This window comes from Cydia fagiglandana, chromosome 9 (assembly GCF_963556715.1).
Source record: "Cydia fagiglandana chromosome 9, ilCydFagi1.1, whole genome shotgun sequence".
NCBI lineage: Eukaryota > Metazoa > Arthropoda > Insecta > Lepidoptera > Tortricidae > Cydia > Cydia fagiglandana.
Genome location: NC_085940.1, coordinates 18,660,995 through 18,688,775, shown reverse-complemented (window position 1 = coordinate 18,688,775; position 27,781 = coordinate 18,660,995). Strand labels below are relative to the sequence as shown.

Below are 27,781 nucleotides of genomic sequence, written 5' to 3'. Positions count from 1 at the left end.
ACATTTTTTTTTAATTAAAAAACCTACAGTCTTTGTCATAGGCTATAAGTAGTAGTATATAGAGAGACATAAAATACATAGGAAATATTATAGGGATCATCCTTCAATGCGCGAGGAATAGTTAAGTTTCTTTTCAACTTATGTAGACTATGTCTTGGTAGCGACATCTATTTATAATTATTGGAATCTTCACTAATATCGTGTGAATACGCCGTAAATTTATACCAGCAGGTATTTCTAAAGCTCGAATGGTTTAATAACGTACTGTCACTGTCATGGACTCATGTCAGTCTGGCATGTCATTGTTATCGTTTATTTTGGTATTTTTGGTACATTTGGGCCAAAGAGTGATTTGGGCCCATTTCGTTTGTTATTTTAGGTAATATATTAAATTGTAGCGTTCTTGCTACTAGTTTTTTTGAGAAGGCGTAGCCTTTGTGTCAGTCATACGTGTCTCTCAAACATGTTATCAGTAATGGATTTGGAGTAATATCTACCTCTATGGCATTTTCGCTATGACCAGTATCATTTTAATGAAAAAACTGTTAGCCATGAAACTAAACAAGGCAGAATTTGACAGAATTAAACTGCAGCAAGCGAATATAAAGCAAAAGAAGCAAAAAGTACTGAGGTAAGCAAAAAATGTTACATTGTATGTATACTATAACATTTAAGTACGGTGTAGTTAGGGTTGCCAACTTTTTTTGAGTGAAATATAGTATTTTGCAAAATTACATATGAAATATATAGTACACTGAAAGAAAATATAGTACAGTCAAGGAGATGGTTTAAAATAAATGAAAAGTATACCAAATCTCGCGCGTGTCAGTAGGCGTGTGTAAAATCATGGCTTGGACTAGCAAAGGGGTTGCAGCACTTAGAAAAAAAATCATGCGAGTGATGTTATTACGACACCTATTTTTCATGGCGTTATCGTAGAAATACGTTAAAATAAGCATCTTTTATTTGAAACTTTTCTCTAAAATCAAAAATGGCCGAGATATTTAACCCGGAAGTTGAGAAAAATCTAGGACATTAAAATTACGATGGATGTTGTGTCATCATAATACCTATTTTTTGTTGTGTTATTCTAGAGAATACGCTAAAATAAGCATGTTTTGTAGGAAAAACTTTTCTTTAAAATCAAAAAAGGCCGAGTTGTTGGACTTTATATTTTAATATTTGAAGCCAGTGGCAACGAGCGAGCGAAACGAGCGCGTAAGACCTTCCTGGGCAGAGCCGACTTGGATATGGTTAGGTTAGAAGACTAAGGCGGGAGCAAAGCTTAGTCTTCGACGTAATTTTTTTCGACAACCCAAAAAACGTAATAGCACACATCACACAGCAACTTTCGTGTGAATATCCCAACTTTCGGGTCAAATATCTCGGCCATTTTTGACTTATCTTTCCTACAAAACATGCATATTTTAGCGTATTCTCTACGATAACACATAAAAAAATAAGTGTTATAATGACACATCATCCACAGTGGCGGATTTCCCATAAGGCACAGTAGGCCCGGGCCTAGGGCGGCAAGATATTAGGGGCGGCAAATTGTGACAAAAAATTCGCTGATGATAACAAAAAATAACTCAAAATTAGACCAGGGGGCCGATTTTTGAATTTCGATCGCACGATTTCGTCACTCGAAAGTCGGTGGAAAACGGAGAAATGCTAATTTTTGAAATACGAGCAATCGAAATTTAGAATCTAGTGCTATTAACCACTCGATTTCAATTCTATTATGTAGTAGAATTTAAGTGCCTAGTATTGGAGATATTATTTAACGAAATACACGAAATGGAGTGGTCGAATTTCAAAAATCGGCCTCCTGGCAACAAATTCCCAAAAAAGTACCTATAGAGGGAAATGCTTGCAACAAAATTTTTGACTTTGTACCTATTTTTATTTGAACTATCTAGGAGGTGAACATATCAAAAGTCGATATGTTCACCTCCTAGATAGTTCAAATAAAAATGACGAAACTGCCGGACCAATTAAGTTGAAATTTGGCACACATATGTAAGTTTGTGACCCAAAGATGGACGTGTAACGTAAATAATAATACTTTGTGCAACATGGGGCGTAAGTTGAATATTGCAAACGAGAGTAAGTTAAATCGCGACGGCTTGCCGGAGCGATTTATAGGCTCGAGTTTGCAATATTATTACGCCCCGAGATACACACAATGTTTTTCCTCACACTTGCGATACAAAAAATAAGTTTAAAGACAAAAAACTGTTAATTATGGCACTAGAAACTTCATAACTCCCTAGGGAAAACGAATTTTCTATAACTCCCGCTACGCCTACGTGCAATTCCACATTTACTGAGCGAGTGTGATGAAAATGAATTTTAAATATGGCCTCCATATTTTGGGGGGTAAATGAGAAAATTTAAAACTAAAGTTTTTCAAACTACAGTAGAGTCCGGTTATAACGACACTCAAGGGACCGCTGATATTACGTCGTACTAACCGGACGTCGTACAAAACGAGCCGCCAATTTTAATATATTTTTTAATCAAAATAATTACATCATTTTGTATTTATTAATACTTATGCGACAATCAAAGAAATAAAACATTTCTTTTAAAATATATATTTTCGTTAGTATTACGACACCTTGTCTTAAATGGAGAGACTTGTGTGTTTAGAAGAAGCCACTTTTCATCAAGGTACGCGTACTCACTCGTCATCCGCAAATTACTCGAATCCCGTAAAATAAAAAGTCGTAATTCTTGGGAATCTAATCAAGATGACGTTGTTTTATCACATAGTTCCTGTGACCACCTCCTGTGTCCATGGACAGATCAGCTCGAAGGTACCTACCAAAATATTGCATTGTCACCCAACTTACATAATTATATCTTATTTATCTTATTTTTTTAATTATGTGTGTGAAGTTTAAGCTCAATCGAATAATGGGAATTGTTTTATTTAGTTTGCAAGATTACGAAAAGTTTCATCTTGCTCCCTATATGTAAAAGGGGGAGGAGAGTTGGGTGCGCGGGACGGAGTAAGCTTCTTACCAACAATTTATTTGTAAAAACTACGTCGCTCGTCGTTGTAACCGGACTTGACGGACGGATTTTGAGTCAATTTCCGTCGTTAAAAGCGATCGGTCGTTATAAGCGGAGTCGTTATAAACGGTTGTGCTTTCATAGTAGCTTGTACTAAAACCAAACAAGTGCCTATACTTACGTCGCTATAAGCGGTTGGTTGTTATATGCGGAGTCGTACTAACCGGATTCTACTGTATATCGTGTTACATATCAAATCAAAGAGCTCATGTTCCTATGATCATGTCACGGACGTATAGTTTCTAAGATATAATAAGCGAAAAACCGAAAAATGTGACCTTCAAACCAAACCCCCCAACTTTTGATATGTTCACCTCATAACGAGTCCAAAAAAGTTACTAAGTAAAAAATGTGTCCCAAGCATTTCCCTTTATAATATATCTTTCCGTTGCCTGATCTAAATGTAGTCAATATGATGAGTGCTGATGCTGAGAAAGGGGCGGCTACTAGGCTTGGGGCCTAGGGCGGCAAAGACTGCAAATCCGCCACTGATCATCCATCGAAATTTTCCAAGGCCTAGACTTTTCCCAACTTTTGGGTCAAATATCTTGGCCATTTTCGATTTTAGAGAAAAGTTTTTCCTACATAACATGCTTATTTTAGCGTTTTGATTGAAATTTTTCAAAGATTCCTATACATTTTGCACTTTTGGTCTAAAATTTTCTTTTTTTGCACCCCCTTTGCTTTAGGCCGACCCATTGTTCCTATTATAATCCTTATTACTTTGATCATTATCAGATTATCATTTTGGTCATCCATTTCAATTAAGTAGTTTGAAATATTATTTCAATTTATTTTGTCAATGCAAAGTTACAAAATTCTGAAACTTTATATCACAAGATGAAAAAACCGTTGACAGTTGGCTGAGCGTTGTATATGAGGACGTGACAGTGACACTGATGGTGTCACTTTTGACATATCACTCTTGTCTTGACAGTAACATTGACATGTAGGTTCACGTTCAAGTATGCAACACTCGCGCTTGTTCAGTTTAAGAACTTTGAGTTATGTTGTTATTTCATATTTATGAAAAAAAAAGCACAGCGTAAGGACCCATCGAAATATAGTATTTTTGCGTACTATATAGTATCCTAAAAATATATAGTACGCAAGGCCGAAATATAGTACAATACTATATTATATAGTACGGTTGGCAACCCTAGGTGTAGTGCATAATAATTTTCCATCGTATTTTCACGGAAACGTACGAACGTGTCTTGTTATTTCAGTCAGTTTCAGTACAAAAAGTACTGAGGTTGGCATATACGAACGTTTCCGAGAAAATACGATGGAAAACAAACTATGCCATCTGTACTATTGTCTTTGGTGTTTTACACTACTAACAAACTATTTATTTAGGAGTGTAATTTAACTATTGATGTATTTTTAGCTCATCATGTGGTGACATTTTTGTGTTGCTTGCTATACTACAGTATTCATAAAGCTGTACTGTAACAGGGGTGCGAAGCTCCTGACTTCGGCCAAACTCGGCTCCGCTCGGCTCAGCATTGCTCCGAGCAATTATTAGGGTTGGCACCACTTGACTTCCTTTTGCGTGCACGACCACAGATAAGATAATCACTTGAATTTTGACAACCCTAATTAGCCGAAAGGGATAGTGCCATGTATTAGAAAGGGATAGCATGATTCGACCCTGAACCGCTGTCAAACTTCGGTTTTGTAGGAAGCTTCCTTTCTGTACGGTAGTACTATTATTTATTCTGTGACTGTAACTATAACTGTATTGTAAGATGTTACATATTCAAGTAACAAAATATTATAATCAAAGGTAGTCACACCCAGTCTACATGTATGTGGAAAAGAAAGAAAGTCTGTGCAGTTTTGCCCTAGGGCTAACAAAAGAGTCAAGAAATTGTATATTTATTTTTCAGTTCATTAAAAGAAATTCTAGAGAATCAGTCCTCTAATAAAACATGCAGACTGTGCCTAAGGTCTGATGGAAGGAATATATTCCAAGGAGATCAGGAGTTTGATGTTGCTCTCAACATTAGATACATCTTAGGTATAGAGGTTAGTATATTTTGTTAGACTATGTCTGCAAAGGTCATTAACCCTTGGTCCGGATAAATAAATACATTATTCCAGCCTCATCGCCTCCTTAATGTCCTAAAATATAAAAGGAAAAAATACAAAAACATGGTGTTATAGGGTGGTCATTTTTGCCACATATTATCCAAGTAATTGCAACTGTAGGTCAGTTATAAGTATAAGTTACCCCTTTGCCATGGGCTGAATGAATGTGACACGTGATTGACAGCCCGCCTGCTTCCGGCCAGGCGTCCCTACACTACATCAACTACCCCTTTTCCAAATTTCATACCAATGCTCTGCTAACTGAGCCTCCAAAGCTTACCTGCTTGTGATGAATATTTCTATTGCTACATCCATTCATTTTATAGGAACCTTTGTTATATTTCTGCTGTATTCATAGATTACAGAAGATGATGGCAAGCCACAACATATCTGCGGTGATTGTGAACACACAGTGCGACAGGCATCGCGACTCAAGCAGACAGCGGAGACCACGCAATGGCGATTGCAACAAGAATTAGAGATGGGTGAATATGCCTTTTTTCATGTTAGGAACATGTCTAGTGAACAAAAATAAGAAATTAAAAATAAATAATAAGAGTCATTCTGTGTGGGGGTCTACACAAAACGCTGGAACATCGAGCAAAGCAAACGCACTTGCGGCCGTAATGCCTCGGGCGAGGCACGCCTCCATCGAGATTGCTGCTCCTCGCGCCAATTCCTCGCGAGGCGGCTCCTTCTGCGTGCCTATTGAATGACATTCTAAAAATTGCACTAAGTATACTAGTAGTCGTCACTCGTAGCGTTCAAGCTAGCCCTTTACGGATATCTCTTTGTCTATTGTAAGTAAAAACTGCACGTGCTACCACCTGCAAAAAAAGGGTTGGTCATTGGCGTATACATAATTCTAATTGGCACCTGAGCGCGGGCTAGTCCAACGCTCAAAAAAACAATGTACGTGCGCTCTCCGAAAACGCGCCACTCAATAACCGTAGAGGGACCACACACGGCCTCGCAAAATATTTTTCCATTAGTTCGTTTTGAATCTTATTCCAATTACCATAGAGTCGTAATTCAATAACCGGTTAAAGCGACCCAACCTTTTTTTATGCAGGTAAGTAGCACGTGCGGTTTTACTTAACAATAGACAAAGGATTAACCGTTCGGGGTCAGCTACAAATCGAACAACTACCTATATGGTAAGATATCGCTTGGGCCTCCGACGTGTCGGAAGCCGGTGTTACTCGAAGGTTTGATCTGTATAAATTTAAAATCATGTATATTATTTACAGTGGGTGATGACGCGGCGTCAGACTGGAGCGATGTGCCGGAGCAGCACGGCGGCTACTTTAAGGCAGGCGACGCGGATATTGCGCGGGAGTGGATCTGTGGCAAGTGTCGTTCGTCCTTTAATACGCAGGTAATAAAAGAAAGAAATAAATATCATTGGGATATTCTTACTCAAATTACCTAACTAAGCTCGGCAGTTAACTCAAGAAAGTTTATGTTATGGGTAGTGATCAGACAACGTTATGTGCGATATGTTTAGGTACATAATTAAAAAGTAAAAAATTTGGTAACATGAATTTAATCCAAAGACTCGATTATTTCAACATTATTTGGGACCCTCTGAAAAGAAAACTGTTATTTGGGTGACACCTGATTTTGTAAGTTTTAATATGTATCTTATATGTTTTTAAATGATTTAATGGTAATATCACTTGCAGGAGGAGTTCACCGAACACGAGAAACTGCCGTCGTGCAGAACACAGGCCAGGGGCTATGTGTGCGAGACGTGCGGCTTGGAGATGAAGTCTATGTCGCGGCTCAAGAGACATAGGTATGGGAAGATACTGTTTATAGGAATTTACCGAACACGAGAAACTGCCGTCGTGCAGAACACAGGCCAGGGGCTATGTGTGTGAGACGTGCGGCTTGGAGATGAAGTCTATGTCGCGGCTCAAGAGACATAGGTATGGGAAGATACTGTTTATAGGAGTTCACCGAACACGAGAAACTGCCGTCGTGCAGAACACAGGCCAGGGGCTATGTGTGTGAGACGTGCGGCTTGGAGCTGAAGTCTATGTCGCGGCTCAAGAGACATAGGTATGGGAAGATACTGTTTATAGGAGTTCACCGAACACGAGAAACTGCCGTCGTGCAGAACACAGGCCAGGGGCTATGTGTGCGAGACGTGCGGCTTGGAGATGAAGTCTATGTCGCGGCTCAAGAGACACAAGTATGGGGAAGATACTACTTATTATTTTACAGTGCATCTGGTGCTATATTACACCGGTGCTATGATAAGCACATTACGTAACTACATCAAAAATTTTAAGGGCGATATGTACTGTAAAACGTACGATACACGTGCGAATATGTAATTCGCAACGAATGGCGAATTTTAAAACACGACCTAAAATTTGTTTGTTTTTTGTTTGCATTTCCTATTTTTTGCACTTATATCGTAAATACCTAATTGTATATCAGGAATCCGTTGACTAGGCTAGAAAGAAAATGTTTTTCACGCCACTGTTCGGAAATGTGGCAATCGATGGTCTAAAACCAAGCTGGAAAGTAGGCAATAACTGTAGCCCCTGAACCACCACTACTACAATGTTTCATTGTTATCATCATCTGTCATTGGTAGGGTTTGCTCCCGGGAAATACCGAAACCGAAAGTACCGGGAATTCCCGGGATTTTGAGCCAAGCAAAGAACCGGGATTTCAATATATAAATCCCGGTACTTTCGGGATTTTCGGGACTAACATTTCCGGTACAATATTTGACTGTTTTCTGTTTTTATTCTTCGTAAAGATTTATATATTTTGTTAGTTAGCATGAAATATCATGTTTTTAAAGAAATATTTTTTTTCAGTACATACGGTCCTATTTCCCGCACTGGTGCGTAAAATAGCACTTTTCGTGCGTATGTCAAAAGTTTAAAGGGCCATATGTACTGTAAAACGTTATACGATACACGTGCGAATAGGTAATTTGCAACTCGTGTCGATTTTAAACACTCCCTTCAGTCGTGTTATAATTTATCGCCACTCGTTTCGAATTTCCTCTTTTCCGCAATTGTATCGTAAATAACTATTATCAATCTAAAGGCTGATGCTAATACTTTTACGGCTGACTACATATTAAAATCAAAACAAAAATAGTAAATGGGTTTGACAATGCCGGCAGTATAAAATTGCGTAATTTGAAACTTTAAGGGCATAAGTGTTTCTACAGTAAATAATTTTACACGAATAATTATTAGTTATTTGTATACTAAATACGAGCAAACACTAAAAAGAAATTTGTGACGAATGAAATACCTACTCCTTTTAATACGAATTCGAACACTGTATAAAATACACTCTCAATATTACAGTGACATGCCCGTACTTGGTAAATTCTTAATTATGACTGAATAATTTCTTCATTCTTCGTATTAATAGTTCTGTTATTATATATGTCCCATTTTGAAGAAATGCGAAAATGTTTTTTTTTGTCCTTTTTCACGAAACAGCTTACAAATTTTAAAATAAATGGTGATATTACTGAGCCACAATTCAGTTTCTGCCGATGTTTTTCAACAAAGATAGTAAACATTTCACATGTAAAGTTGGTCAAGCAAATTTAAAAAAATGTAAACATAGAAAATTTGAAATTCGCGCCTTTTTCTTGACCAAATATAGTTTAGGTTCAAACCAAATGATATCATTTAGCAGTAGTTATACTACGCAGAGGCAGTCCAAATCAGAGTTAATGCGTGATTGTGTGGCTTAAAGACACGTCAACGTCATAAAAAACAAGTGTGTGTACCTTCACTATGGTACTTTTTATTATTGTACCAACGTTTAGAGAAAGATTCATGGTTGTTTTACGCTTTTTGTACTGAAAATTTAGGTAAAAACTATTTTTTTAAGGCAGTCCCGAAAGTACCGAAAATCCCGGTTCCATTTTTGCCTGGTACCGAAAATCCCGGTTCTTTTAAACAGTACCGGTTCTGCAATCCCTAGTCAATAATCCCTGCTGAGGTGAAAAAGTCTTTTTTGGCGCAACTGTTTCCTTCAAAAATTAAATTAGGTTATTTGTAGGACCAATTTCATGTTACAAAAAAAGAAATGTCAAAACCATTCAGATATTTTTTTTTAACAATTGGGTAGGTAAAGTTTTTTGAAGATAGGCAAATTATATTTTTTCCCGAAAGTATTCATTATAGCGATCACGGAAATGCAGCTCTTTTATTTTTATATCATTTTATTGATTAAATATAATTTTTTAAATGATCGATATGACGTTTGTGAGGTGAAATGGCAGATTCCAGTAATTAATTCCTTGGCGCGTAGTAAATGGGACGGGATAGAAAAAAAAAACGATGTCAACTGTCAGTGTCACTTAGCTCTCATTCCCGAAAAATAACGGACAAGCCTCATGTTACCTTGCGAATTGCTATTAATGTTATCATTGAGATTTTCGGCGACCTCAGCACGACCCACGGACTTCTGATTCCCCACGACATCTGCGCGTATTTGGACAAAGATTGAATTTACTTTCGATAACTTGGCACTGCATAAATTATTGGACAACGTTTTCTTCCCCACCCCTACACGACGGCCCCTACGCTGACCCTTGGACAGAGTTTTGCAAGAAAAATAAGCGAGTTCATACGAGATTGCGAGCAGATTCTACAAATTTGAAATTATTATCATAACAGTGATAGGCACAATGCCGTTGAATTAGAGGAGCAATGGCCGTACAGGAGTACGTATCCGTGAAATACATAGGTACATAAAACTTTCTTCACTTGTGTTTTGATTTTTATTATTAAATTGCCATGAGCTGTTAAGTTCGTAAACAAGAAATCGGTCTAATTTTTTCTAACAATTTCAACCATCTGTTAGTTTTGTGTGGTTATCCTCATTTTATGAATGTTGTTCTTATTTTCAGGTGGATGTAAACATTCATTGGCGGTATTATACTGATGGCTAATTAGAACCATTGAGCCATGACATACTTCCTTGCAGTGTTATTCGGCTAAGCCTCTCCGAGCATCCTGTGAATCTGAAGGATATAATTATTTCCATAAAAAAGAGCAATCGAATTAGGACCAAGATATCCCGAGAATCTAAAGACATTTTATAAAAAATGCAATAAAATGAAAATGGGAGACTCTCTTATTTTAACAATGTTACAAGATCATGACAATGTTATGGTCTATACTTATTAAAATTTTAAAACCAACATGTCTTTATCTTTGACTTGAAAATGTACAAATGATTTGGGTTAAGTTTTATGAAATGCAACTTATGCTAAAAATCTATTATTATTATATGTCAAATTATCGTGAACTCGATGTTGCTTAAGGCGTATCCAGATTAGTCAATTTTTCGCCAATCTGATTAAATTGCCCGATCGAATCGGGACGTATGGACGCAAACGCCAATTTGGCTCGCCGAATTCAACCGCCGATAATGACCAATAAAATGAGGTGCGGACACAAGAACACCAATTTGTGAGGCTAGTATTTTCGTTATGGGGCATTTTTTCAACTTAAATGGGTCTAATATCACCATAAATCTAAAATTGGAGATTGACGCCAATTTCATTTCTGATCAGATCGACCGATTTGATCAGTCCCGTCTGGATACCGCTTTAGCACCGCGAAAGGGCGCTGCGCGGTGCGCGCGGATTGACGCATGCGCGTACCGTATGCTTTGTATCTATGGTAATATAATTTTAAAAAATATGCAAATAAAAGGCGGCAAAGTTTATTCGTTGTGCAATACTCAATAAGTTACCGCTTGTTATTTTAATACTCGTAATAAACAAAATGAGTTCAAGTGACGAAAACGACCTGGAATAGACGGCATGCACCGCCTCATTTGAAAGCAGAAGCAAACTTAATAATGAATAACTAGCTTCCTGCTAAGTCCTGGGACAAATACAACAGGACTTACGACATGCTCATGCTGTGGAAGGACACAAGAAGGACAGCCAAAACGCAAGAAACACCTACTCTGAATGTGGTTTTTAGCGTATTTCTGTGACCAAGTGAAAACTAAAAAGCCATATACATTTAATATAAACTAAGAATATGCGTTGTTTTTTTAATTGTATTCGCGTCACTTTACCCCTATTAAATACGCTTTACTAAATTGAATTTGTTTTATTTCCTTACATAATTTGAGAATAGTGCTTACTATGTATACCTCAATGGAAGCAAAAATGAAGTATTTTTGCGAGTTGATACACTTGCCGCAATCAACACTAATCAATATGTAAACAGGCCCCAACGTGAAGCACATTTACCCTACAGACATACTTATCCATATTGACCATATTTGAACCGCTCAACTCTCTTCAAGGGCACGCCACACAGCGTGATTCTATATACTGTTGTAATGTTAATGCTTAAGGATAATAATTTGTGGATTTTAAAATAAAACGAAACGAAATTTACTGGATTTATATTATATTATTTTGGATTTATTTTATTTTTATTTTATTTTATTTTATTTTGTAAGGAGTACCAACAGCTGCAAAAACATTATATAGATTTAGGTAACAATACAAAGCCAATTACAGGTACTCACATATAGAAGAATTTATATTATAAGTTTTCTAAAGTACAGTCGCCATCAGATATATTGGTGCAGCTAGGGTGCTCATAAATATCTGAACACGCCTCTATTATCAGGGCGTGCGTGTTCAGATATTGTGAACACCTTGCCGAGCCCATATATAATAGCCAATAACGACCTAGTTATAAGACTATTACAATCTTAATCATTATGTATGTATAATACAACAATCACGTTTATATAGTCCTCACAAACGTATAAGTTACCATTTTGGCCAATATATCTTCAAAGCTTGGCACCGAATCGCTGTTAAAGACTTTGGTGTGCTCAAATACGCTGAATTTGGAAAGTAACGTATCTGTACTTCCTACAAGACGGTACGACGCACTTTGAGTTCATCTCTGTAATATTCTATTTCCATTCGAACGTTTCCGGGATCGTCTCCATCTATTGTGTTGATACTGAGATCCAAAATGACTCGTGTAGCAGTCCAAGAGTCGCGGTGGAGGCGTTAATGAAAATGTTCTCCAAGAAGCAGTGCCAAGTAGTCGAAAGCAATCGTTATCATTATCAAAATATCCGTGTTGATCGAGCTAGGGACGTTAAAAATACTTATTCTAGAAATCACACCGACATCCAATTACAAGAAAACACAAATGTTTCGTCCGACCATTATTTTCCAATTATTTGCAAGTTATTTTCCAAGAATGACACTGACAGTTGACATCGATTTTTTTTCTATCTCGTCCCATTTACTACGCGCCAAGGAATTAATTACTGGAATCTGCCATTTCACCTCACAAACGTCATATCGATCATTTAAAAAATTATATTTAATCAATAAAATGATATAAAAATAAAAGAGCTGCATTTCCGTGATCGCTATAATGAATACTATCGGGAAAAAATATAATTTGCCTATCTTCAAAAAACTTTACCTACCCAATTATCCATTCAGTTCAAGCTTAAGGCGTTTTTTACTTTTGTAGCTGTTTGTGGTTTTTTTTTTAGCAAAAACGCTTCTAAGTTTAGAGTTCGTTTGAAGCAAATAACAGAAAAACGCCTCTTAAAAGTGATAAAAAAAGTAAAGATGTACTCGTATTAATTGAGGGTTGAGGGCCGACACGTTAGAGGAGGAAACGCACTCGTCCATCTTTTAGCGGTTTTCCGTCCTCTCCTACAATGTACTATAGAGTAAACTTAGTTGTTCATTGCACAGCCACAAATTTACCTTTAAGCTTAAAAAGCCATTTGGCTTTTTAAGCGCTTAAAAAAACCCTTCGGACGTAGGTGTTCGCTTAAAATTTGCGTATAGACTCTTATGTCATTAGGTAGCAGAGAAAACAAATTGAATAAACGTTGAAACCTTAAACCACTTCATCTAATCATTTTTCTTAATAAAGTCACGAGAAATCTATTCGAAATCTTTTAACCCTAAGGGCCTACCGCGAACACCGCAGTTCGCAAATTGCGGGCAATTTTCTCTTTTACTCCAGTTAAGGCGTAATTAGAGTGTCAGAAGAAAATAACCTCAATTTGCGAGCTTAGATTTTCGCGGTTATAGCCCTGTTCTATAGGGACCGTGCGCGTTGGAGGGTCTACCATCTTGTGGCCTGAATCGGACGAAACATGTGCACATGTACATTGCCAAAGCAAGTGCTACCATCTACCGTTCTTGTCGGTACGTTTCCTTGTGCATATACATAGTAGGTTCTGCCATCTAGTGGGCTACATCGGAAGCATAAACGACACATTTACGCCTCGCGCCAAAAATCTGACGGCTCCTATATGCTGCCCCCTAGTTCATGCACGGGGCCTATATGTCATGTTATCTAGAAATATCATAGAAGGTAGCATCCTATAGAAGTGGTATCCGCGTGCCTCCGTGAGGGAGAAAACATACGCAATGCGACACTATGATTGGTCGAATTTATTTATTGCCCACCATAATCCATACTAAATTTAGGGTGGGGAACAAAAAATATGTGAGACCGTGACAAGGATAAACAATAATAGCGTTTTCGCTGTTACTCCTACTGAAAGACACATAAGACTATCCCGTTCTGTCAGTTATCCCCACCACTCATGCCCAATCCAGTTTAATACTAGATTCATGAGAAATATTCAAACGAGACTTATTATCCAGGCTGACCCACACAAACGCCCTCCCCCACCTGTGCACCGTGTGCCCGTACCGCGCGCGCACTCGGCACGCGCTGGCGGTGCACGCGCGCGCGCACTCGGGCGCGCGGCCGGCGCGCTGCGCGTGCGGCGCCGCCTTCGCCTCCGCCTCCAACCTCGCCTCGCACCGCCGCACGCACCTGCCGCCCGCCTTCGTCTGCCAGCTCTGCGGCCGGGGGTTCAAGTTCAGAGCGGTATGTTCACTAGAGTACTCTATAGTTCGTTTTTTTTAGCATTAGAAAGAACTCCACAGAAGTAAGCGTACAGTTTTTATTAGGCTCTTTAATTGTTAATAATTATTGAATTATCTAATGTAGCACGGTCAATACATATAATTTACTTCAAATTATTACCGCTAAAAGTACCGGATTTGGAACCACAAGCTTACTTCTGCGAAGTTCTTTCTAATGCTAAAAAAAACGAACTATACACGGACCCATAAAAAAAAAGTAGTGATGTGCCGACTATTGATTTGGCCGACTAGCCGACTAGCCGACTAATCGGCGCTCGAATGGCCGATTAGTCGGCCGACTAGTCGGCCAGATCATTACTTTCGTATAAGTTCAGGTGAAAAACAATAGTTTTGCTCTTTTGGTTGCGCTATTCATATATTAGCTTGGCTAAAAGGTGTTCTCTACAGGTTCAAAGACCTATCACAAGAATCCTCGTTCAATTTCTGTCTTTTTTTTATTTTGCGATCCTGAGCAGGTAGGTACAACTTGTAGGAGGTATTTCCAAGGCTCTATTTCTCGTACGTAGTCGCCAGTTAAGAACCTATCCCATGTGGGCAGCGTCTTTACGAGCAACATGGCCTGTTTATATGTCTCTAAATTTTACAATAAAATTAATAGTTTCCCATGGTTATGGCTCCACCATTACAAAAAAAAACTGAATTATAATAAAATCCTTTAAGTATAGAACTTAGCCATGAAATTACACGAGAATCAGTTGAGATCGACCTGTAGAGGAAAACACCAGCCCACCACCATACGATAACGATTAAACGGTCAATTATATGAACAAAAGTTTTCCCATCTTGAATAGGTATTTTGGTAAAATAGACATAAAACATATGGTAAATATTGACTGTTGGTTTCTTACTTTCCGTTTTTCTTTCACTAATAAAGTGCCGACTAATCGGCCATTTTTGCCGACTAGTCGCCGACTAATCGCCGACTACAAATGTGGCCGGATAGTCTGCTTTCCCGACTAGTCGGCGACTAGTCGGTACATCCCTAAAAAAAAGCCAAAACCAGCGCCATAGCTAAGGATAGGTGGACATTAGTCATCGGCATATGCTAAGTGGCATCCATTTTGATGTGTTAATTGTATTAAACTGAAAATCGTAATTAAATTCCAAAAAAAGTAAGACAATATTGCCACTTTATACTGGCGCGTCTTTCGTACATTTTTCGTCAGTAGCTACACTTGTGACGTCTGGTGTCAAGTAGGGATACTGATAGTAAAGTTCCACTACTAGTGAAATAAAGTCATTTGCAAGCTAAAATCTCCACCGATTCAGTGCTGATGACACGCCTGCCGTGTCATCAATGTTTTTTACGTGTGGCCACAGAATAATAGTACATTACTACAGAGGCCGGGACGAAAGGGGTTGCCGGCCGAAGACATATAGACATGGGTCTGACATAGGTCTGAGCGCGGGCAACCCCATTTCCCGCCGAGGTATGTATAGTGCTTTTCTCAAATATGCAATGAAATAAATAAAATAAAAGTAAACTACACCCAAAATATAACCAACACGTACCTATATCATTATCACGCGTATGTTTTACACGAGTCGTGTATTTTTACTACCCGTATATTTTCATGTATCTTTGATTTTTTCGCCTTGTACCCGTCTGACTGTCGTTTTCGTCACAAAAGTTTACATAGTCTTTCATATTGATATCATGTTCACATACATCGTTGCTTTATGCATGGAGTAAATAAGTATAATTTCCAGTGTTGACGAATTTGTAGTTACATTCATTTAAAATATGCCACAAAACTGTTTCTAATAAACTGTAAGCCATGTTTCTTACTTTCTAAAATAATAAAATTGCCATAAGCAACCATATACATATTTCGTCTTTGACTTGGCGGCAAAGGCAGCAAGTTATTTAAAATCAATTCTGCATACGCTGCCAATTCCAACACCTACGATTACAATTAATATTAATTTCATTATTTCGTCGGAACTCATATTAAAGTCAAAAAATCAACAACGCACCATAAATCCAATAAAACAGAATGAATATTTTTCAACTTTACCTCCATAACAATTAAAAAAAAAACACTACGCGTGTTTGAGTAGACCTTTTTACCGCTAACGTTTAGATGAAATATTTTAAATGTTTTTATTTGTGTAGTTAAATTTATAATTTAAAATTATAGAATGTATTATTTATTAAGTTCATGTTGATTTTATACAAATAAAACTGCAAATTATAGCAAACATTGTTTTTTGTTTTTTTTTTTATAGGCGTAGTGGCAGAGTGTCATTACGGGTGTACCCTTGTTTTGCCGACAATCTTTTCATCGAATATTATTTCATCGACAACGATTCATCGAAACGTTAGTACTAGTAATATTGTTTGGCGTTATTTTGTTTCATATACTATTTACTTCAATTTTTATTACTGTGTAGAAATACTATTCAACGAATATTACTTAATCGCTAATTCGTTTCAAATTATTTTAGTTGGCACAACTACTAAACATTGCAATTCATTTGTTCGACGTATTACTTTAATACATTTTTATATGTCGTACTATACATTTATACATTTTTCTGTTGTATTGTAAGAATTTTAGATTTAGGTTAGGTTAGAACTGCGCCCCACACAGAAACGAACGGCTATCAAAGTCAGTTTAGGTTAGGTTAGAACTGCGACCCCACGCAGAAACGAACGGCTTTCAAACTAGGTTTAGGTTAGGTTAGAACTGCGACCCCACACAGAATCGAACGGTTTTTAAAGTAGGTTTAGGTTAGGTTAGAATTGCGACCCCACACATAAACGAACGGCTTTCAAAGTAGGTTTAGGTTAGGTTAGAACTGCGACCCCACACAGAACCGAACGGTTTTTAAAGTAGGTTTAGGTTAGGTTAGAATTGCGACCCCACACATAAACGAACGGCTTTCAAAGTAGGTTTAGGTTAGGTTAGAACTGCGACCCCACACAGAATCGAACGGTTTTTAAAGTAGGTTTAGGTTAGGTTAGAATTGCGACCCCACACATAAACGAACGGCTTTCAAAGTAGGTTTAGGTTAGGTTAGAACTGCGATCCTACACAGAAATGAACGGCCTTAATTATTGTTACCAACCTATTTATAATTTGCCCAAAATGAAAATGGCAGCCTTGTAAAATTATAATTATCTTCAAAATTAGAATGCAAACTTAAAATAACCGCTTTCTCAAAATTATGTCTGTCCAGATAAACAATTTTATATCTTAAACTACCCACATAACATAGCTATAATCGCGCAGAGTGAGCCGACTGACATGACTGCGTTTCGATAACGAAATATTACAAATTGAAGTCATTTTACGCGTAATAAATTGTATTAAATACAATACAAAATGAAATAAGAAAACCCGTAAAGAAATACCACGATATAAACAATATACAAAATAACTCAAGTACCAATTAAAAGTCCCCGATTTAAATTTACTAGTATCGATTCTTCGACGCAATAACTTGTCGATGAAATGAAAATACTTGAAACGTTGTCTTCGAAATAACATTCGATGAAATGTCTGTCGGCAATTCAAGGGTAAACCGTCATTACGAACCATAAAGCAAATACTGCCTCTAGTTTTTTTTAATGGATGAATGCCACGATGCTGTGTCACAAATATATGTAAAATGAAAATTAAAAAAGAGGACTTTGCCGGCCTAGGCCTGCAAGATGTGTATGAAATTCCATTAACGACCTTTTGTCCTAGCCGCACCTGAAACGTCATACTTCGCAGCCTATTATAAGGAACATAACATCAATATTTCATTGCATGTTTGAGAAAATAATAGTACTATACTTCGTTTTTTTTAGCATTAGAAATTAGGTAAACAATCTTGATGTGTCTTTTAATTGAAAAACACATTTTAAAAATAAGTTACGGCAAATATGTAACAATTATGAATCTAATACGATCATGCATTCATATTCTTCTGCTTTCATAAGTAATAGTTTTATATTTTTATAAAGCGTTTTTCAATTAAAAGACATGTCAAGATCGCTTACCTTCTTGCAAGTTCTTTCTAATGCTAAAAAAACGAACTATAGGTACAGAAGACTCACTCTAACAAAACGCGTCTATCACGATCAGCACAGATATGGCCGCTAGGTGGCGACAGCGCCACGCGCGGGTTATGGCAAACCCCAAAATTGGGTCGAACGAATGGACTTTTAGCTACTTGTAGTGGTAGGGGAGCCCAAGAGGGGATTTTTGTGTTTACTCGAGCGCGTCAGATTAAGATATGAATGACATCTTGCTACCCCGTGTAGCCTACCTTTACCCCTTTTAGCCATCTATGTTGAGCCCTTGGTTGGTGGGGGGTTGGTGGGTGGTTCAACAAATTGTTAAGCAGATTGTGGATTTGGTCATATTAGTCCAAATTAACGCTATAATTGTGCTATTACTAAATCTGATAATTATTTACAAGCATTTCCTTAATCTGACGGTTACAATGTAAAAATTAGGCGTCAAACTTGTGTTCGTCAGATTAAGAAAATGCCTACAAATAAGTGTTATATTAAGTTATAGAAAAAATATAGCATTAACGTGGGCAAAAATGACCAAACCCACAAACTGGTTAACGATTTTTGAACCCTCCACCAACCTCCCGAAATTTAAAAGAAATCGTAGACGCTTTCCGGCTCGCTGGAAAAAAAAACTTTAGATAGGTAACTTTTTTTTCTTCTTATCATCTAATATTTCGATTCCAATAGGTATGTATGACGCTCGAATAAATCCCGATTTAGCATCGTGAGCTATGCTAAATCGGGCTAAATACTATAGCAAAGCGACGAAATCGCGGAGTGAGCCACGCCTGGTGTGTGTGGCGTATGACACGGGAGGAGTGTCATCATGTAAAAATAATCAGAACACTGAAATCTTTTCTTTCAACAAGGACAGACATTTCCTCTTTTTCGATTATGAATAGTGCCGAAATTGCAGAAGATTAAGACTCTGTGATTAATATACCTTGTTATGAAATCCTAAGCCCGGACCACTGTAAAACTATTTTTAAGCTAAAACGGAATTTTAAAGTCTTGACCTATAATATTAGGAGTATTAATAAAAATTTTGACTTTTTCCTCCTAAATCTATATAGAACACAAGTTGAATTTGATGTCTTAGTTTTAACCGAGTGCAGACTACAGGACTCTGCAATGATAGATCAAATTCCAGGATATTCCTCGTTTCATACCACACACAATATAAATCAAAATGGCGGAGTCATAGTGTATGTCAGGGACCATTTTAACGTGTCTGTTTCTGAACCCCGTTTTAGTGAAGCTTGCTGTCTATTAGTAGAAATTCCAAATCAGGCCACCATTCTTGGTTTTTACAGATCTCCATCTTTTAGATCTACTTCAAATTTCCTTCTTGACCTAGAACACACTCTTGATACACTCCAACAAGTAACGCAATTAATTATTACAGGTGACATAAATATTGACATACTACCTTCTCATACTCAACACACTAACGCAACAGAATACCTCTGTCTACTCGCTGAACACGGTCTCGCACCCGCGATAACTTTGCCTACGCGTGAACGAGCCTGTTTGGATCATGTATTCGTAAGAACTCAACGGTCAGTAATTGGTCTGGTGTGTGAACTTAATATCACAGATCACAAAGCAGCCGCTATCGAAATCTCTTCTCAAATATCGTTACCTAAAAAGCGAGATCGTTTTAAAATTGTAACTGATTACGAAGGCGTCGCACAGGAGCTTTCAGCGACAGATTGGAGCGAAGTGTTATGTGAATCTAATGTGAACATCGCTACTAACACCTTTATGAGTATTATCAAGAAGGCTATAGAAATTAACTCAAAGAATGTAAAGATTCCCCGATCCAAATTCACGCTGAAACCCTGGATGACGCCAGGACTCCTCCGCTGTGTTCAACATCGTGATAAACTACATTCAAAATCTAAACAATATCCACATGATACAGTGCTTCAACTAACATATAACCGATACAAAAACTTTTGTAACAATCTCCTTAAAAAACTGAAAGAACAATACGAAAAAAATGAGCTTTTCGATAATAATCATAACACAAAGAAACTCTGGAAGGTCGTCAAAAGTATATGTAATATAAACAAAGAAAACACTATACCTACAGAACTCATATCTACAACTAATGCCGAACAATCTCTCAATAACTGTAATAGATTTTTTTCCTCCGTGGGTCAAAACCTAGCTAATAATATCATTTCACAATCCGGAAAGTCAGAAGAACATTTAGCCAATAATCTTAAACTAAGCGTTTGCACTGATAAGTCCTTCTTTATGCAGCCGGCTGACTTTAGTGAAGTCGAAACCATTATCATGCAGCTAAAACTTGACAGTGCACCAGGCCTAGACGGCGTTACTAACAAGCTTTTAAAATGTGTCAAAAATACTATTATTGTGCCCCTAACCCATATCTACAACCTAAGCCTTGGTTCTGGTTGCTTTCCGGACCAATGGAAAACAGCATCTGTCACTCCGATACATAAAGACGGGCCAAAAAGCATTCCCAGTAATTATAGGCCGATATCGCTGCTAAGTGTATTTTCGAAAATTTTAGAAAAATTAGTCAACACTCGACTGGTCAAGTACCTTGAGAGCTACAACCTCTTATCGGACCGTCAGTTTGGGTTTAGGCGGAATAAATCTGAAGATGCCACCTCAACTCTCGTCAACCTAATTTCATCCTATTTAGATAAAAATCTTAAATGTATTGGGTGTTTCTGGATCTGGCTAAAGCCTTTGATACCGTATCGACCCCGATTTTGCTGCGTAAGCTTCAAAATCTGGGAATACACGGCGTCCCTTTGTCGTGGTTCGCAAGTTACTTGACAGATAGAAGGCAACTTGTCAAAGTGGGTTCCTTTACAAGTTCTGTGGAAAATATTAATTTCGGCGTTCCGCAAGGAAGTATTCTTGGCCCCACACTTTTCACGATTTACATGAATGATGTCCTAAATCTAAAAATACCTAACTCTGAAATTCTCTGTTACGCAGATGATACCGTCATACTTTTTAATGGGGCAAGCTGGGAAGACACCGTTGCTACTACAGAAAGGGGCATGAAAGTTGCATCGGACTGGTTCCGCTCCAACCTTCTAACTCTGAACTGTAACAAAACGAAATTTCTTTGTTTCTATAAAACCACCTTGTCAAAACCATCCTTTCCTCCCATTATAAAAATCCATTCATGCACAGACTACCCTACTTCTAACTCCTGTAACTGTGATTCAATACAGAATACTGATGTAATAAAATATCTTGGTATATTAGTAGATGAAAAACTGAACTTCAAAAACCACATTCATAAACTCTGCTAGAATAAGAAAATCCATATTTATATTCAAAAAGCTTCGTAACACTGCCGATGATTCTGTGCTTAAATTAGTTTACACCGCGCTCTGTCAGTCTGTGATTAGCTACTGCATCACAGTTTGGGGAAGTGCGGCAAAGACCTCTATGCTGGAAATTGAAAGGGCTCAACGCTCAGTTTTAAAGGTGATGCTTAAAAAACCCTTTCGATATCCAACCATAGATCTTTATGCCCAAGCCAAGGTCTTAACTGTACGTCAGCTATTTTTAATGAAAATCGCTTTACACACACACAAATTCTCAAAATTGTTGCCTTGCTATAGTTCTTTAATCAATAAACGCGTCTTTAACTTACCAATTCCAGAAGTCCGTTCCGCCTTTGGGAAACGTTTTGGGGAAAGAGTCAGAGTAACTACTTACAACGCTTTGCTTAAACACTGCAACCTTAAAGATTGTACCAACGTAGAAGCTAAAATACTCTTATTTAAATTTTTACATTCACTTACTTATGCCGAGACAGAAGATATTATAGTTAAAATACTTTAAGTTTAGTTTCCATGCCTTGCAATAAGACTGTATTTTTTTTCTCTCACTTGTATTTAAGTGTCTTTCTTTAAATTTGTTACTTGTAAATGTAACTTTATTATGTAACTAATTCAATAATTTTAATTGTAACTGGTTCCCCGCGATACAGGCGTAGCCTAGTGCGGAGACCCCTGCAACATTCTGTTATGTGTTTTTATTGATAATAAAATTTATTCTTATTCTTATATTCTATGGCGCATGGCATTACTGCCGTGTCATGAAATGATTGTTCCACGCCACAGCCAAAAGTTTTCGAAAATAGAACAAGCAACGAATCGGTTAATTAACAACTTCCCAAGAATATATTTCAAAGAATAATAGTGGCATCTCTACTCTAAACACGACACAAATTCATTATGCGATTGCGATTCTAAACACGAACTACAACAAAGTACTTTAGTACTCGAATCTCTCCATAGATGGCGCTGGACGTCGAATATAAGTCGCTAACGGTGTGTGTTCCTGGTTTCCACTAATACACAAATCTGAAGCGACATTCCACTGGAAGTAAAAATAATTGTTTTTTAAAATTTTTGTAAACGTATCCATTGATACGTTGCCGAAGTTTAATAAAATTTATTACAAGCTTTTTACTTTCACCAGTCCCGCCGATGTCTATCTGAGAGGTGCTGTGTGTCTGACTGTCTGTAAAGCTGTTTTCCTAGGATAGCGGTCGTCTCCATACAAAATAATACGGCTAAATATGGATGGTGTAGTATTTTGTATGGAGACGGCCGCTATAATTGACGGCACCGCTATCCTGGGAAACCAGATCTTAAACAAATCTTGCGAGTTTATATTCGGCCGCATAGCAAATCTCTTCATAAGTATATGGCGATGGACGTAGAATGGAAGTCGCTTACGAAACTAAGCGACAATCCAGTTAGGGTCACAGACAAGACATCCTCCAGACTGACCATAGTCGCGCTACCCCCTCTGCCACGCATACGGTAATTTTACTCCATGTTCGAGTCGAAAGTGTCTTTGTGTGACGTCCGTGTCTTTGAACGGACCAATCACGGCACGGGACTTCGCTCACCTCGTCCCGCGCACCCCCGCATTTTTGGCATCATCGGTTTCATGAAATAATTGCTCTAAACTCGGTCTAGAGACTCTAGAGGATTCTTAGTCTATGCCCAAGGGGGCTAAGGAAAAACAGGTTTTTTTTAAATTGTATTGCACTATATACAGGCGTCTGGCAGCTATTCATCTGTGGTCTTATGTTATCTTATCCTGTCTATTGGTTGTTTCAGGCCCTCCAGAACCACATGGCGTCTCAGCACAGTAACGCGAAGCCCTACAATTGCAATATATGTGCGAAAGCTTTTTCTACAAGGTGGGTCACCATGGAAATTAGCAGTTAGTAAATAAATGCCCCTATGCCTTAATGTTTGAGCGAGACAACGCTATGCGTATTAAATATGATATATTAAATCGTTCTCACTCACTCAAGTTTACGATACTCATATTCGTGCGCGCGGCCTTGACCAGTAGGATAGAAAAATTTCAAAAAAATACACGTCAGGTTATGTGGGGGACGGGGGTAGCCAAAAACCTCACCAAATATCACCCAAGGGGGAAGAGGGGTCAAAAAGTAGCCGAAAACACTTCGCGTGATTTGTGCACAACCTCTAACCAATATGTTATGTGGACCCACATGTTAGACCAAGACAACTCTGCAACGATTTTGATAGCACCACAGAAAACCGCCTAAGAGTTGGTCTGTGTAGCACACGCAGTTATTTATGCGTCGTAATTTCATAGAAGTTTGGGGTTAAAAATAAAATAACACTTGCACAGCGTGTGCTATCAAAATCGTTGCAGACTTTTCATGGTCTTAACTCTAACAGAATATTATTTACCATGTTGCAGGAAGATGATCCTCCGTCACGAGTTGAAAGCGCACAATCGCCCCAAAATGCGCTCTGGAATCCTTCCGAGCTACATGCGAATACAGGAAGATACCTGAGGAGTCTTTTCAAAAAGCTTATTTTTTTATGGTGTTCATAGAGATATAAGCCCTTTTATTTTATTTTATTTTATTTTGTAAGGAGTACCAACAGCTGCAAAAACATTATATAGATTTAGGTAACAATACAAAGCCAATTACAGGTACTCACAGATAGAAATGAAGTAGACAATATATCAAATTTTGCGCGCAATTTCACACATGCTAATCACGTTTTATACATTTACAATATATCAAAAAATAAAGACACTTAATTTATAGAACTCATAACTTATCTAGGATGGCTGCTAACAATACAAACAGTAAAAATAGATGATACGTAATAGATACTTAAGCACCCAGACAAATCACAAACCTGCTACTTGAATGTGAAACAAGACAATCGAGATCAAAGTGGGTTAAAAAATAGACTTGCTAATTTTCTTTATAAATTTTTATTTTTTATTTTTTTTGTAAATAATCTCAACTGAAGTATAAGGGGCGATGCAGACGGACTGCAATTAGTATGGGAACTGCACGCCAACTGCAACGTCAGTGTGCAGTCCGTCTGTACCGGCTCTAAGGACTGCGAGTTAGCCACCTTGTGGCCTTAATTGAAAACAATTACTAATAACTCAAATAGAATTAGACCAAGCTATGTTGGCAGCGATTTTGATAGCCCAGAGGGCCTACCGTGAACCACGTTAGACGAGTTCCCTCTCTGTCGCACTTGTAAATTCGTACGTAAGTGTGACAAGGAGGCAGCACGTCAAACGTGGTTCGCGGTAGGCCCTCAAACGGTGCAAGTGTTATTCAAACATCATAATTTCATAGAAGTTTGGCAAAGTCCTTATACGGTCCATCTCTAGATGTGACAGTAATCTGCAATGTACCTAACTGAAATCTATAAAATGAGCCCTAATACCCCTAAGTTTAATTAATTCTAGTAGTTGTAATTTCCGATTGATAGATATTTTCGTCGGGTGACAAGCAAGTCACTAACACCATTGAAATTATTGGACAATAAACTGTGTTACAAGTGTAATAAAGTGCATTGTTACTTTAATTTTTTGATAGTACTTAGTGACATTTCCTTGTCACCCGACGTTTTCTACAATGAATAATATGGGTGGAAATGTGGTAGTATAAAATCTACAATAGACAACCCATCCGTTGGTTACAAACTAAAGGGCGTTAGAGGCATCAGGCAACTAAGTGTGTAAAGTGTCTGTTTTCATGTAATAAAAAATGTTTACATATGTAGTTATTAAGACTGATTAAAGTTGTTGACCTAATAAAAAATCTTCTTTTTATTTTGCTGGACAAACTATAATTGCTGTAGTGTATTCATGTAATTCCTCTTATTACAACAAAAATATTTGGAAGACTGAGCTTTGTTCGGAAAACATAAAAACTCTAAATGCGCCCCCGTAAACCACCATATAGCAAATTTCATCGAAATCATTAGAGTTGTTTCCGAGATCCTCGAAATATATAAATAGATATCTATACAGCATGTTATTGTTAAGTGTAACCAGGGCCCTATTTCACCAACGTGACAAATGTCGCATTTGTCGACATCACTGTTACTGACGTCACAGGCCTCCATAGGCTACAGTAACCGCTTACCATCAGACGGGCGGTGTGGTTGTTTGCCACCAACATGTTAATAAAAAAAAAACTCCACTATATCGCCAGTAAATAAGTACTTATTTTGCGAAGCTAATGACAATTGTCACAAGAAATATGACAATTGTCACGAAATTCCGACACAACTCATTTGCAGTCAAGAATTACCGAAAGTTCTTTGAAATCTTGTGACAATTGTCATCATTATCATCATAAACATCGCAAGAGAAATACCTGTTTTTTGGAGATATAATAAAGTTTTTTAAAATAATACAATGATAGTGACAAACAGGAATACGGCCCGCTCGATGGTAAGCGATAACCATAGCCCATGGGTGCCTGTGACGTCAGCAATAATGAGACTTGTCGTATTGTCGCACCTGTCACTTTGGTGACATCGGCATCTGAGCAAACATTACGAGTGCCTACCAGGCGGGTTCTCGGTAGTCAGTGTTAATCCAAAACGAATAGCGAAGATGAATCTCCATCTATACTGGAAAAACACTAACACCCTAGAATTGGTCATTAAAGTGTAGTTTTGAATAAAAATACTGACAAATGTTAAGAATGAAAAGAAAATGTGAACTCTATCAATTATTGTATATAGCTGGAGAGGCATAATCCGATATGCAAACAGAAAAAACTACTTGAATAAACTATCTTTTATCTTATCTTAAAAATATATATTTTCTTTTGAAAATAAGGAAAGGTAATCCATTTATGTCAAAAGATTTGATACCCACTTAGTTAAAAAAGTGAAGAACCAAGGCAATTTGTCCACATTTTGAGGTTAACTTTAACTATGACAGGTCAACAAGAAAACACAACACTATTTTTTTGTGATTTTTATTTACCTTACAGCCTAACCGTCACATCACTTCTTGGCGGCCGCGCCGACCTTGGATTTCTTGGTACCACGGACCTTCTTCATCCTGTTCTTGCGTTCCTTGCGCTGCTTGCGGGTAGGCCTCTTCTTCTCGTACAGGCCGTGGCGCGCTAGCCTGTGCTTGGGTTCGAACTTCTTAGCCAAGTCCAGTGTGTCGTAGATCAGCGCGAACCCAGTGGATTTGCCACCGCCAAAGTTCGTTTTGAAACCAAACACGAACACGACATCAGGCGTCACCTTGTACATTTTGGCGAGTTTCTCACGGATCTCGGTCTTGCTGACCGTAGGCTTTCCAGGGTGCAGCACATCGCAGACCATCTGCTTCCGCGCCAACAACCTGCAAAATCACAAACGTTGTCAGACATAACCTGTCATGGCGAGGCAATGAGTTTTCACCTCGTTTTTCACATTGTTTCCGATAGAGTTCAATGTTTTACAGTTTTACCTGTTGGTCATGAACTTGCGGGTGCGAATTGTCGCGGTTCCTTCACTCATTTTGGCTTATTTTAGATATTTCGGCGTTAAAGACGCACGTGTCTCCAACAACTTTGAGGAGAAAAAGAACTGGACAGGGTTGCCAACTGTTTACGTCAAAATTACCTTGAGTTTTTAACAAATCGAAATAAATAATATTTTTACACAATTTCTTATTTTGGTAAATATATAGAAACCTATCAGAATACCTTATCTATGATATAAAAAGTGTGCTCGTTGAGTATATTATTCGAAGTGCTCATTATTCGTGATGAAATTGATCTATAAATACAATATGAAATAAATGAGTAACGGTAATTAAATTAGTAACTGAATGGTTCAATAAGGCACTTTTAATTAAAGTGTTGAATATAAATTTAATTAATAATATGTGTAAATTTGTATGTGCACGGTGGTCGTAATTTCTGCAGAACTCTCGATTTTAAAATCTGTGGATGTTGGCAACACTACAATTCTAAATGGTGCGTTCAAGTTTGAATGCGTTCACACAAACGATTGCATTCGTTATTAAATTTTAATTATATATAATATAATAGAGTCGCACCAAGAAAAGTCTGCAGTGGATTTGATAGCCCACGCAGTGCAAGTGTTATTTAGACGTCATAATTTCAAAGACCACGACCTCACATCGCTCGTTGGCAACATTGCTAATACTGTCATGTCCAAGGGCCCAACGTTTTCTGTTCTCTTTCACGGCGCAGCAACTAGTATCATTTCTCTCTCCTCGCTCTTTTAAAAATGCCGTTTGTCAAAAAAAGACAACCATACTGTTGACAAGATGGACTT

The 27,781-nt window shown here is 37.7% G+C and overlaps 2 protein-coding genes across 2 annotated transcripts; one reads left to right on the top strand and one right to left on the bottom strand.

Annotated features, from left to right (window-relative positions):
• The first annotated feature begins 312 nt into the window (after window positions 1-312).
• On the top strand, window positions 313-24,112 carry LOC134667524 (zinc finger protein 70-like). Its single transcript, XM_063524948.1, has 8 exons — window positions 313-631; window positions 4,974-5,112; window positions 5,534-5,660; window positions 6,426-6,553; window positions 6,861-6,973; window positions 13,859-14,087; window positions 23,291-23,373; window positions 23,910-24,112. Exons 1-8 carry the CDS (start codon window positions 516-518, stop codon window positions 24,004-24,006), a joined length of 1,032 nt encoding a protein of 343 aa, XP_063381018.1. The 5' UTR covers window positions 313-515; the 3' UTR covers window positions 24,007-24,112.
• A 2,332-nt stretch (window positions 24,113-26,444) lies between these two features.
• LOC134667523 (small ribosomal subunit protein eS24) lies at window positions 26,445-27,103 on the bottom strand. The gene is made up of 2 exons (XM_063524947.1): window positions 26,946-27,103; window positions 26,445-26,837 (listed from the first exon to the last, which is right to left on the bottom strand). Exons 1-2 carry the CDS (start codon window positions 26,993-26,995, stop codon window positions 26,489-26,491), a joined length of 399 nt encoding a protein of 132 aa, XP_063381017.1. The 5' UTR covers window positions 26,996-27,103; the 3' UTR covers window positions 26,445-26,488.
• Window positions 27,104-27,781: the final 678 nt, after the last annotated feature.